At 44.0% G+C, this 13672-nt stretch overlaps 2 protein-coding genes across 11 annotated transcripts in view; both read left to right on the top strand.

Moving 5' to 3' along the window:
- The window catches only part of ARHGEF9 (Cdc42 guanine nucleotide exchange factor 9), a 294596-nt gene that overhangs the window by 146055 nt on the left and 134869 nt on the right, over nt 1-13672 (top strand). The window contains exon 1 of one of the 9 annotated variants that reach the window (XM_082208207.1): nt 12478-12811. The exons of 5 other annotated variants lie outside the window; for them this stretch is intronic. In XM_082208207.1, the coding sequence (XP_082064333.1) occupies nt 12803-12811 (9 nt within the window). In that variant the 5' untranslated portion in view covers nt 12478-12802. Of the gene's footprint in view, nt 1-12477; nt 12812-13672 lie in introns of those variants that run through there. 3 more of the 9 variants (XM_082208212.1, XM_082208210.1, XM_082208211.1) reach the window with 3 other exon arrangements.
- LOC309523986 (uncharacterized protein) overlaps nt 11153-13672 on the top strand; it is a 61161-nt gene continuing 58641 nt past the window's right edge. For both annotated transcript variants that reach the window (XR_014215711.1, XM_082208313.1), the window contains exon 1: nt 11153-12492. Coding sequence is in view for 1 of the 2 variants with exons in the window: in XM_082208313.1 (XP_082064439.1) it covers nt 12301-12480 (180 nt within the window). In the remaining variant the exon portion in view is untranslated. The remainder of the gene's footprint in view (nt 12493-13672) is intronic.

Consider the following 13672-nt stretch of genomic DNA (forward strand, 5'->3'; position numbering starts at 1 on the left):
CATACTTTGTAGCTTTATTCACGCACATGTGTGTTGGTGATATATAAAGCCGAAGCAGGGGGTGGGCGGTGGACACTGTGGCTAACTTTGTGTGCTCCGTTTCCAAAGTTAATTTTAGAAATGTTCCTGGTTCAATTGGGATTCAGGAGGTGGGAAACGCAGGCAGAGCAAAGCCACAAAACAATATGGGATCAGAATGTTAGAAATCCTTTCATCCCTTTTTTCAGGCTTGCTCAGCTTCTCTCCACTGTACTCAGTTGTTTAATGGTTGAACACACTGATTTCCATCCATCTTTTTTTTAAAAAAAGAAGTTTAATCTACGGCTATTCATGCCAGCTTCCCATGAGGGTATTTTTGCATGCGTCATTGGTACTGGGTTGCTAAAATCTTTTGAGTATCTTCTTCAACCTCATATAATAATTCAGTTGCCAGTAAGAAAATGAAAAATAAGCATCTGATCAGCAATGCAACAAAGTAATTGTCTAGTATTGATTTCTGGAACACCCGCCCAGAACAGCTACATGCTGCTGCTCCTCTCTTCTCCCCCCACCCCCCCCTTCCATCTCCTCCTCCTTTCCATCCATAACCTTTCTGTTATGTGAACTCAAAAACATAAGAAGAGGCTGCTGGATCACACCATCCTTTTTTCATAGTTTGTTTGCTTGTTTCATAAATTTATACAGTACAGTGGTACCTCGGGTTACATACGCTTCAGGTTACATATGCTTCAGGTTACAGACTCCGCTAACCCAGAAATAGTGCTTCAGGTTAAGAACTTTGCTTCAGGATAAGAACAGAAATTGGGCTCTGGAGGCGCGGCGGCAGCAGGAGGCCCCATTAGCTAAAGTGGCACTTCAGGTTAAGAACAGTTTCAGGTTAACGGACCTCCGGAACGAATTAAGTACTTAACCTGAGGTACCACTGTATTACCATTTGATTTTAGAAAAAAACCTCAAAACAGTTTACAAAAAAAACCCAAAACAAACAAACCACAACCACCCCTGATAAAATTACCACTAAATTTTTTACAGCCATGATTTAAAACACACACAAAGTTAAAACCATAAAATAACAGACTAAAATGAATTTAAACGCATACAAACTTTCTAAACACCTGAGTAGGCTTGTCTAAATAAGAATGTCTTCAGCGGGCACCAAAAAGAATACAGTGATGGACACAAGTAGAACCTGAGTGCAACAACACTCTTCCTTTTTGTTACTTCCATCGTCCGGTCTTGAGAAGCATTATTGCCTGTGACAGCAAAGGGAAAACATAGCAACCAGGGCTAGCCTTATACTCTATGAATTTGCCCAGTCCTCTTTTAAAGCCAACCAAGGAGATAACAGTGAATAAGCAGGCCAATGGCCCATCTAGTCTCTTATCCTGTTCTCACAGTGGCGACACAAATGTTTGTAGGAAATATGCGAACAGGACCTGAGCACAAGAGCACTCTCCCCATCTGTGACTCCCAGCAACTAGTATTTAGAAGCATCGCTGCCTCTGACCATGGAGGCAGAGCATCATCACTGGCTTCATCCCTTAGACTTCATCTGCAACTGATGACCCTCAGGGTCCCTTCCAACTATACCATTTTATGATTCCTAAGTTCCTTTCATAAGATGAGCAGCCTTTTAATGTTACCTTAAGAACTGCCACCTGATGGAGGCATCACTGCCAGCCTATCCATTACCGTTTCATATATTTAAATTGGACACACCTACCACATTCCTATTCTTACATCAAGGCTCACTACCCAAGTTCCGCCCCCCCGCCCCTCCTACCAACTGTTAGCAAACCTCTACTCCACCTGCTTGCATTTTGATAGATAGCAGTGGAGCTGTATGGAGACAGGAGATTCTTCTGCTGAGTCTCCAAGTAGGTGGGGGAACACAGCACCCTTCACAAACACATTCTGAGCAAGGCATTCCCAGAATGACTCAGGCCCCAGATACCTGAAAGACCCCTTCCTTGCCTGCAGACCCTCCTGGATGCTAAGATCTGCTGAGGGCCCTCTTTGTGGTTCCACTGCCCTCAGAAGCTTAGACTGAAGATGATCCATAAGACAGCATTCTCTGTGGCAGCCCCAAAATTGTGGAACTCCCTCAGAGAGGTGCATCTGGCATCTTCATTATGTGAATGCTGGAGACACACCTCTTTTTCCTGGCTTTTGGTCATATATTAGGGCAAACGTAACAACTTAAGGGCAAACTTAACAACAAGAACAACAAAAGAACAGGCAGCAATTTGTCCAGGTTCCAGAAAACAGGGGCATTTGGTGACAATAAGTCCTTGGACTATGAGTGTGGTTTGCAGAAGGCCAGATCTGCCCAGTTGATACCAGTCTTAGCTGGAGACCAGTGTGGGAGGAGTCCCAATGCATAAGTAGTTGGTAAGCCTGAGCACATTTTGGAGGCTTAGTAGAAGCTTCTTTGTGTTGCTGTTTGGCAGCTGGGAGCACTGTCTGCAGCCAAGTGTGTTCCTTTAGCTCAGGGGTAGAGAACTGCATCCAGCTGGTGGGCCAGATCCTTAATTCCTCTCTCCCTCTCCCACTGACCAACTTTTAAAAAGATGCATAAATTAGTTTTACTGAGATGTTATTAACAGAACAAACTGCATTATAGTAATGCATACTTCTGGCAGAGTACTTTGAAAAACCAAAGTATAAATCAGTGGAAGAAATAAGGAGAAGTCAAGAAGAAGCCAAAGTGGCCTAAAAATATGAAAAGAAACTATCTGCCAGAATTCAGTCTGCTAATGTAAGACCTCAGTAATGTAATTTGCCTTGATGAGGTTGTAGTAAATGCTCACATTGTTAACATAGGCTATAAAGGGCCACCATATTGTATCAAGCTTACCTTTCTTAGCTGTCCCTCATACTACACTATTTTGGTAAGCTGCTCTTTCAGACTAAACCATATACCATATTTTATCCAAACTCCCACAGGCCAACTTTCGGCTTTGATTGGAGAAAGCCCCTGTGATGTCCATTTGCACATGTGGTTTGGCTTCAACCCACGTCTGCAAATGGCTAAAGCGAGGTTTGCTGACAGCACCAGTCAGCTGAGCCCCTTCAGTTGTACCCCCGGGCAAAGGACTGTAGCTTGGAGGTAGAGTATCTGCATGCAGACTGTCTCTGATTCAGTCCTCAATGGCATCTCCTACCTGAAACCCTGAAGAGCCACTGCCAGTCAATGTGGACTGTGCTAAGTTAGGTAGAGCAATGTGGTCTGATTTCCTATATACAAATTTCCAGTGTTCCAGTAGGCTACTCCTTAGTACAGCCAATCCAAGAGGTACTCATTGTCAGTGCTAATATGCTATTTGGGACTGACAGGGTACCCCACTTGCCAATAAACCATCAATAGCTCCCTTTAAGCTCCCTATTACTCCTTTTTAGCCACACACATATGACATCAGGTGTGCCACAGATTTCTTGTGGCCTGGGGGAAATGTTCTTATGGGGCAAATAGCAGCCCATGCTTGGCCTAAGCCCTCAGGTATACATAAATTTGGAATTAAGGATCAGAGGGTTGTCTCCAACTAAGTCAACCTATTAAAATAATGGACCTCAGTAAGTCATGTCCATTATTCTCAATAGGACCAGCATTGGCACAACCCAGGATGCCAAAGATTTTTACTCCCCTAGTACATAAATCAAATTCATGGGGGACCCCAAAATCCCATTCCTGATTCCCTCTACCTTACTTGTTTATGGCAGGTTCTTTTCTTTTTCAAATTTAGGAAACAAAATGTTGGCTGTTGCTAAACAAATGTGAATCAGAGACCTTACTGGAAATCTGCTAGAGATCTGCAAGTAACTCCATCTAACTTCTGCCCACCGCTGATATAGTATATATCAGATTAAAAAATAGCATACATTAGTAAGCTGTATTGTTCCAGACAAGACCGTTCACCTTTCTGGCAACTGCTCTCCAGGATCTTTCACATCTCTTGCTATCTGAACTTTTTTTTGTCAAAGATGCCAGAAATGGATTATGGAATCTTCTGCATGCAGAGCTTATCACTGAACTCTGGGCCCTTATCTCTAGACAGACTGAAACCTATTCTAAACATTTAGAGACAGGAATGGGATAGTGCAAGAAATCACTTGAATATTATTGATTATTGAATCAACTTGAACCATTTTGCGCTGGAATATACTTGAAATTGCATAGATTCGTGGTGGGGGCCCTGAAGTGAAGTATTGAGATAATTATTAAGTAACAAGTTTACCATTTAAAGGAGATTCAGACCATTAATTTTCAACAGGGAATGTTTAACATTAACATATAACAGCCACAGAGGAGCTTTACGTGTCTTTAATGCCCCTTCTTACCCTCTTAAGTTGGTAAGGAAGCCTATTTTGCCATTAAAAAGCATACAGATTAATTAATTAATATAAATAAAATTTAAAAATGCAAGAATATCATACCAAATGATCTGCCTATGATAGTAGTACCAATAAAGAGGGAACAATAACCACTGTATTAACATGGAGTCAGCAAGATCTAACAAACCGTGTGAACCTTGTACTTCCATGTCATGGGTTCAAATTTCAACACAGCCTTGAAGTTTTGAGCCAATCAGTGTCCCTTAGTTAAGTTCTTTGTTTGTAAGACAGCCGTCAACTTGTAGCACAGACACAGAACGTGAATCTTTAAGACTTTGTCTATACATGCAGTAGAATGAGGAACCTAGGTAGAATCCTAAGGTGGTTAAGAGTGGCTGTTCCACTTCTGGGTTCAGGCAGGAGACGATGCTTTTGAATGCTCCTTGGTGCAACAACTTCCCTGTAAGTGGAAGGTTGTCACACCAAGGACAAATGTCTAAGCCCATGTTGTTCTTGGTGTGCTATTCATTTTTAATGCAAGGGAGAATTCAAGAATGGAAGTGGTATTGTCCCATTCCTTCACCATAAGACTACCACCTCCTTCTGCTGCATGTATAAACCAGGCTATAATCTTTCCCCACACCTTTTGGATGGAAGATATGGCCATAATGTTTGGTTTCTTCAGTTTGTTGCCCTAGGACAAATTGGCTCCTCATATGTTGCTAATCTACAACTCCCATCAGCCATAGCTAAGCAAGGCCAATAGCCAGGACTAATGGGAGTTATAGCTCAACATCTGGAGGACCAAAGGTACCCCACACCTGCCCTAGGACAACATACCTCTACATTATGGTGCAGTGGTTGAAGTATCACACTAGAAGATAAGAGTTCAAATCCTCACTCAGCCATGAAAGTTACTGGGGGACCTTTGGCCAGATTCTGCCTCTCAGCCTAAGCTACCTCACAGGAAGGGTTGTTGTAGGGATTAAATAGGGGAAGGACTTTGAGCTCCTTGGAGAAAATGGTGGGATATAAATACCGGTATAATAAATAAACAAACCTGGTGCCCTCTGGGTGCATTGGACTACAATTCCTAGTATGATGGGAAGGCTGCCCATGGGATGCAAGTTATTATTTTTTCACGCCTCCAGAAAGTGTTTGACATTCCATTGCGTCTTCCAATTGACCTCTAAAAGTAACTGGAGGAGTGGGTTTAATTCAGCTGACCAAAATGAGAAACAAATAGACGATGTGCTAAGGGGTGTTTGTCTGAAAAGTTTGTATGAGACATACAGAGACTTTGTAGTTCACAAGTTTTTGATGAAGGCCACAACATTATTTTCCTATCCTTGATCATGAAGAGTCAACTGAAGTAGGTGCCTCTTGAACAAGGATGTTCTTGACCCCTCGTTATGACAAGAGGGTGGATTTGTGCAGCGAACAGCTTCGTTAAACCATTTCCTCCTTCAAGGCCAGCTGATTGAAAATTTCCCTCTTTCTTGCCACTCCTTCTGCGTGGTTTTTAGTTCTGCTTTTTATTTAAAAATCTAACTAACTATATAGTTTCCAGTGCGCCATTTTTCTTTTGGCTCTTGATTACCATCTTGAGGCAGAAAATCATCATAATCATTTAGATATGAGGAGAGGAGGGTTGCAGCAGCTAGATCATTCCTAGAGTTATAATTGTTGAGATAAAATATAAATTAAAAAAGCAATTAATATACATTTCACGGAGTGCTAATTTTTAGATGCATACATTTTAAATAAAATGCTAATTGGGGTGCAGAACAGGATAAGGTAGAGACATTCAACTACAAATCTTTAGGAGGACTACCAGTTCAAACGTTTCATTGCCCACTTGTGGAAGGAGAGGTAGCCTCAAGTCAGGGTGGTCAACCAGGTGATGAGGAGTCAATGGTTAGACTGGATGGGTGCAGCCCAAGATCACATCACAGCCCAAGAATGTCCAGGACTTGCAGACCTGTTGGCTCACTGTATGGGACAATAGGGCACAGATTCTGATGGTGTCCAGTTGCCTCCAAATAACAGAGCAGGAGATGCAATTTTTGAATGATTAATTGCTGTTGTCATTGTTATTTAATTTCTATCCTGTAATTCATTGCTGAGTGATACCATTGCAGGTTACATATTGAAAACAAACACACAAACATCACCATTCAATAAACTTATCAATGTAAGACCTTCCTTGGGGAAGAGTCCATAGCTCAGTGGCACAGCATCTATTCTCCGTGCAGTTTCAAAGCTCCCAGGGCTGGGAAAGACCCTGTCTGAAATCCCCAAGAAGCCACTGTCAGCCAGCAAGTGATACTGAGCTAGGTGGACCAATGGTCTGATTCTTTATAAGACAGTTTCATATGATTCAACTGGCCACTAGCAGCTAATGGTACTAGAAAACATATCCAAGTTTGACTTTCTTTAAATAGCAGGTGTAAGGATGCCCAGTTTTATTTGGAGCCACATTGCAAAGGGAGTTTTAAGCCATGGTCCTTAGCAAAAATCCCCACCCCTTAAACAGGTGGTATTAACCCTGGAAGAACAGCCCCCCTTGGTGCCTCTTGAAGATAATGGCAACTGTGGGGGCAACTTTCATTGTCACCACGGATTTTTATCTTAAAGACAAACCAGTAGACTGAATTCCCACTTACCCTTTTGCCTGTCTTTCTTTTTCCTTCCTTCCTTCCTTCCTTCCTTCCTTCCTTCCTTCCTTCCTTCCTTTTTCCAAGGGGGAGGGCAGTTCTAGTGTTTGGTCTTAGGCTGCACCACTGTGTTGCACAATGTTTCCCACCATAGCCTTTACCCATGCACACTGCTGATCTGTGCTCCATGGAGGAAGTGTGGGAACAATTATTGTTAAATAAATATTGCACACCATTCATCACAAAAGTTAATAATGGACTATCCATGTTCAGAGGCAGTATACTTTACAGGACACAGGGTTGAGGCAAAAACCAGCCAAGGCTATTGTCTATAAGCCCTGCTTGAAGTCTTCCCAGAAGCATTTGACCGCCCTTGGGCCATTGAATTCCAGGAATATTATTGTTGAATCATTTCAGAAGTTTCATAATTCATAAATGGAAATAAATAAATAAATAAATTCCTTTTCAAAAGCTAGTGCGTGAGAAGTTGGGGGGCAGAGGCTGGAGTCATTTGATAGAGCAGGAGTCTCAATATGCTCTTTCAGAGTTGCTTCATCTCTTTTTTTCAAGAGCTTCCTGAAGGTACTTCTTCCTTCGACAGCCTTCTTGGATCCTTCTAATCCTCCCCTCCCCACCACACACACCTTCACCCCTTTTCATTCCATTTTCTCCTGCTATTCTGGATCAGGATGAATGAAATGGCATCAATTCTGCCCACACACTGCCTCCATCTTCTAGCAAGGCTTTTAATGCCATTGTGCTGTGAATACAAAATATGTTCCATGAGGCTTAAGCTGATTAGCAGCTATTGTGAATCAAGGACCTCTTCAGTCACCTCTATACTTTTGCATTTCACTCTGATGATGGGCATGGAGGGCACTGAAAGAGGCTGTTTGGGGCAGCATCAGAGACTCACCAGGAGAAAGGTTTAGTACACGGGCTGTTGGGGGAGAACAAACGGACCTGGATCATGGCAGTGACAATCTCAGACCCTCCAAGTCTCCCTATTTTCGAGGGAAAGTCCCGGATTTACAGAAGTCATCCCAGTTTCTGATTTGATCCCAAAATGTCCCACTTTTCCTTAGGCTCTCCCTATTTTCATTGGAGAAATGTTAGAGGAGATGCAGTCATGGCTTATAGGAGGCCAAAATATTAGGGGTGCCTGGAGTGTGAAAGATAGAGAAAAGAAGTGGGCTGCAAGATACATGCTTCCTAAATTGCAGTCAAATTTTCTCAAGTATCATGCACAAAGCAAAGGTAAACCATGTTGTCCCATTAACAGCCATTCTTTTGTATGGTTTGAAGGCACATGAGCCTATTACCCTTGCTGAAAAGAAGCCGGTCAGGGTCACTGATGGGATGGGAGACCTTCTGAGAACCATACACATGCCTCCTTGGGTTGTGCGATTGAAGAGAAGTGGGATGCAAATGTTAGAAAATGAATCAAACAAAATTTATAGTGGGGCAATACATTTATTATGCCCTGCTTATTAAAATTTCTCAATAAATTTATTTTACTTCTTTCTTTCATTTGAAAATCAAGCAATAAATGTTGTTTCTGGCATTATTTGAGGGGAGAAAGATAAAAAGAAAAGAGCTTTTAAAAATATAAATTCCTGATTCCTAAAACTGCAATAGTCCAGCCATTTAGCAGCAGAATCCTAAGCATAACCACTTGTTGGTAAGTCCCATTGACTTAAACGGGCCTTACTCCCAGGTAAGTGTGTATAGGACTGCAGCCATGCACACCATGGCTGTGGAGCCAACCCTTCCTTCTTAAGCATGAGAGAATCAAGGGCTGGTGCCACTTCTAATGCAAAATAGTCTCACCCATTCTGTGATGATGTCAGCAGTCACACCTGTCTGGATGCAAACAGATTCAATGTCCATTGCTTATTGCCTACATAACACCATGGTGCTGTGCAGAATGCATGGGTTGAGCATGAGCCCAGTATATCAGTGAGAAGCATGTTTGCATTAGTTCAGCAAAGACTTTAGGACTGGGTCTTTCAAAAGCAGTCAACTGGCATCTGGGCTGCACCATTTGAAACTGAAACAATGAAGCTCTTCTATGCCAGAAACTCCTTCTACGGTGATGGCTGGTGCCCATTGGGACTTGCAGAGTGGAAGGTGGGGAGATCAACTGTAGGTGGAGCCAGAGCCAATGACAGGTGGAGCCAAATCATTCCAGTTTTCCCCCAATTCTTACCCCTCCTGAGTTCTACAAAGGACAAAACTGAGGCCAAGGAGAAAGGAGCTGTCATCCAGTTCTATTCCAACCTAGTAAGAAGGCAGGCAGGTGGCAGGTGGCTGGCTGGGGTTGGTGCAGCAGCGGCATTTGGTTTGCAAGTAAAACTATATGCATTAGGTGGATCAGCAGGTACTACTGAACTAGAAACCCCTCACCCTACCCACCCCTTGTTACTGTTCTCACTGCCCTCCATGAGTTGGAAGGAGACTGTCTTAAGTAGGGAGGTCTTGCATTTTTTGATTGATCACTTTAAAAGGTTTATAGGTTGCCTTTTTAGAACAATCATCTCACAATCACTAAAGTGCATCAATAGCAATAATTAAAATGTAGGAATAAAACTGCTCAACTTGATTACAAGCGGGTAAATAAACACAATGAAATACACTAAAACTGGTGTTGGACACATGGCCCAACTGTTCTAAATCAACTGCCAGCCTTACATTTAATTCCCAAGGGCCATTCTTTAGAACTCATTCAAAAGAGGTCTGTGAGGGGCCATTGCAGAAAAGGCACTGCTCCTTGTGCTTACCAGCTAAATGATTTTTACTGTTGAGCCTCCAACATAGATTTTAAGGGATGGGTGGGTTAGTATGGGTGCAGATGCCCCCTAAGTTAACTTGGTCCTAAATCAGGGCTTTAAATGGCAGCAAACGACATGGTGAGGCTGTGCCGCTCACTTGACATCAGTCCAGTTGAGTTGCTGCAGTATATTGGGATAGAGAGAGGGAGGGACACTGTGGCAAGAAGGTTGGTATGGTGCAAACGTGCCATCAGTGCCAATCCAACACTCCTGCTGGTGCATTTGCACTCTGCTGTGCTTGTTAACACAACTGCTTTGAACTCAGGCAAGATTTTGGAGGCTCCCCAGGCAATTTAGAACGGTGGTAGAATTGGGGTTCCATTTGTGACAGCATAGTTTTCATAGTTTTCCTTTTGGCTGTTTTGAGTTTCCAAAAGTGCCTCTTCCCACCCCCACCCCACCCCCGGACTCCTCTTCAACACTCTTTCATTCCCAAAATGCATCTTTTCAGTTACTTATTTCAACACATCTACTCCATCTTTCTTTCACTGAGTGGGTTCTGAGGCGGTTAACAATATATCAGTACAAAGTCATGAAACATTTGCCTTTAAAAGCATCAAAAGCAAAACAAATTACCATTATATTTAATTGTTCCAATTAATTGCCAAATAGATGAACCTAATAACGACCACAAATGTTTTAATGCAGGCAGAAATTGATAGAAATATTCAGCAATTAAGATTGCTGTGAAGTTGTGATTGAGCCATAATAGCAATTCACCATGCAGAATTACCTACCCCTGACTAAGGCTGTAAGAGGGGAGGGGAACCCTCAGCAATGTCTCATGCAAAGATGCAGTGGAGGGTCTCAGTGGGCAAATGCTTCCCAGGAGCCTCTGAATAGTGAATGCCTGTATTTCTTGTGGCACTTTTGTGGTTGTGTTAAGACCAAAGTTTCAGATAAATGCACTTTACATGGGGCTACTTCGAGAAGTGGCTTGGAAACTTGGAAACTGGTGCAAAATGCAGCTGCCATTATGCTGGGGTGAGTGTTGGGAGGAAGCGGAAGGCCTGGACATGTGACACCACTTTTGCACCATAATTGAATGGAGTATGCTGGGAAAGGGCCTGGCTGGCTAAGCTGAAAGTTGAAAGTGGAGCACCCAAAACTGGATGATGATGATGATGATGCAAGTCTTTTAAAAAGAATAAACTGTTTCATAGAGGGACATCCTGTCAGTGACTACTGGTAGCCAGGATAGCTAAGTGGTACTTCTGTATTCAGAGGATGCCTATCTCCGAACACAAGCCGCTGGGATGCGGGAATAGTAATGGGAGCACACTGTTGCATGTGAGGTTTCCGGAATCCGGAGGCACCTGGTTCTCTTCCCCACCTCCGGCCCCGCTGGAATTGAGATGTTGGACCAGATGGACCTACCCCGCCAGATATAGCACCCAATACCTTTTTCTTCTTTTGCTCCCAAGTCACTGCCGCCTCCTTCCCTTGCGGAACAAAGGGAGGTCAGGAGGAAAAGAAAGAGCGGAAGGAAGGAGGAAATGTGGGGCGGGGAAAGGGAGAAGGAAGGAAGGAAGAGGAAGGAATGGAAGGAAGGGGGAAGGGAAGACTGAAGAAAGAAAGAAGGGGGAAAGGGGGGGATGAAAGGAGAAATAGGAAGGAGGAAGAAGAAAGGGAAGAAGAAGGAACTTCGGCAGGAACAAGGAAGGAGAAGGAAATTGGATTTTGCTTTTCCGTGCTTGGAGCTTTTGCTCCTCTCCAGTTTTTCCTCCTCCTCCTCCTCCTTTTACCCTTTCCTTCTCTTCCTTGCCACTGAGTGACAGCGCCGCCTCTCCTCCGCCCGCCCGCCTGGCTCCTGGCAATTGATTCGTATGCGAAGGGGGTCCGCCTCGCGACGAGAGATGCGGCAGCAGCAGCAGGAGTGGCGGCGGCGGCGGCGGCTTGAAGAGCCCTCCAGCGCGGCCAGGCTTCTGCTGCTCGGCGCTGCCTTGGCGAACTGAGCGGGCAAAGGCAGCTCCCCCACCCTACCCAAGAGCTGAAGCCACACACACACGCAAGCTCCTGGGGGAGAAGGACCTTTGCGGGAGTCGGCAGCAGCAGCAACAGCATCCTGCAATCTCAAGCGAAGAAAGAAAAAAAGAAAGAAAGCATTGAGGAGACTCCCCTCCCTCTTCTGTGGCACCTTCCCTTCCTGCTCCCTTCCTTGTGCATCTTCTCCAGCGCTCAACTAGTTGGCGATACTGCTGCTGTTTTGCATCGCAGGTTCCAGCAGGGGCTGAGAGAGAGAGAGAGGAATATACAAAGCAACAGGCGCGTGCACGCGCTCCCCCTCCCCTCCACACAAACACACACACAAGCAGGCAGACCCAACAGAGCCTCTACCACCACCACCACATCATCCTCCAAACCAGCAACCCTAAAAAAACCCGCAAGCGGAGAGAGCCAGCGGATAAAAGAGGGAGCCAGAGAGCTAGAGAAGCGGTGCCTTTCCCTTGCCTCCTCCTCTCCTATAGCATGGTGGATGTATGGACAGTCTCACAGAGCAGAGGTTGACAGCTCCAAGCCTCCAAGCTCCACATCTGGAGCACTACAGTGTTCTGCACTGCACCATGACCTTGGATGTTCAGACGGTGGTGGTGTTCGCTGTCATCGTGGTGCTCCTGCTGGTCAATGTCGTCCTCATGTTCTTCTTGGGCACCCGTTGAATGGACTCTGGAGTGTGTTTTTTTCCTTCCTTTTTTGATCTCTCTCTCTCTCCCCCCCTTCTCCTCCCCCCTTTTTCCTTTTATTTTTTGCTCCTGAGTTGGTGATGGTGGCAGCGAAGGAGGCGGCGGCAGCATACCACTAGCAAAACTCAAAACAAAACAAAACAAAAATCCCAAGTTTCCAAATTAACAAACAAAATCCATCCAGAGAGAAAGGGAGAGATTACACACACATAAGAGAGAGAGAGAGAGAGAGAGAGGAATTTCCTTACTGAGGGGGGAGAGCAGCTTTGAGAATCAACATGGCCTCGCTGTGATCTGTATGACGTTGGTATATTATCTCTCCCTAAATCTTTTGTCATGTCTTGTCTATTAAGTATGCCTGTAAGTGTATCTGCTTAATGCCCAGTTAATTCTATATTGATGGCTATAGATATACAGATATATATACACACACACTAAGCCAATGTCTCTGTGCCTACCTATCTAGGTAGACACAGAGTGCTGCTATAGCTCCATATCTCTGTCTATACTGAATTAATTCCTGCTTATATTTCTTGTTGTTTGCAAATGATCAGTGGGAGATAAATATTTCAAAGTGAAATGTGGGTTTGCATCATAATAATGAGCAATGGATGCACTGCTAGTTTTAACATAGTGTGTGCATGTACATTTATTATTACTTCTTAAAGCGGAAAAAGGGCACTGGAATGCTTTAGCTTAATACCAAAATAAGGCTTGCTTTGTGCCAAGTAAGTGGGAATCAAATGCCTTTGCAAAGGAGATTGCAGGGGTGGAGAGAGTGCCCATTCAGCTTTGCATTTTCCTGATATATATTTAAGAGGTTTGAGAGGAAAGGAATGTCATTGAAAGCTTTAGTCAGCTATTGGGAAATAAGAGTGTGTGTGTGGGGGGGGGGAGAGGTTTATTTTATTTGGTTGCCTTGGAAGTGTGATTTGAATCCTCAGACCTTCTGGCCCCCGTTTCAACCCTTTCAGATCTGCTTTTACACTGCTTATTCACAGCTGCTCCATTCAGCCCACTAGAAGCACAACCAGCTGGGCTTCGGCTATTAGTGTGCTTCCCATCTTTGCAGACTGGCGAAGCAAATAGAAGAGGTGTTTTGTTTCCTTTTAAAGCATGCTTCCCCCCCTTTTTCTTTTTGAAGCCATATTTTCACAGTGACTTGGTC

The sequence above is a fragment of the Podarcis vaucheri genome (genome assembly GCF_965113315.1).
Source record: "Podarcis vaucheri genome assembly, chromosome: Z".
Taxonomy (NCBI): Eukaryota; Metazoa; Chordata; class Lepidosauria; order Squamata; family Lacertidae; genus Podarcis; species Podarcis vaucheri.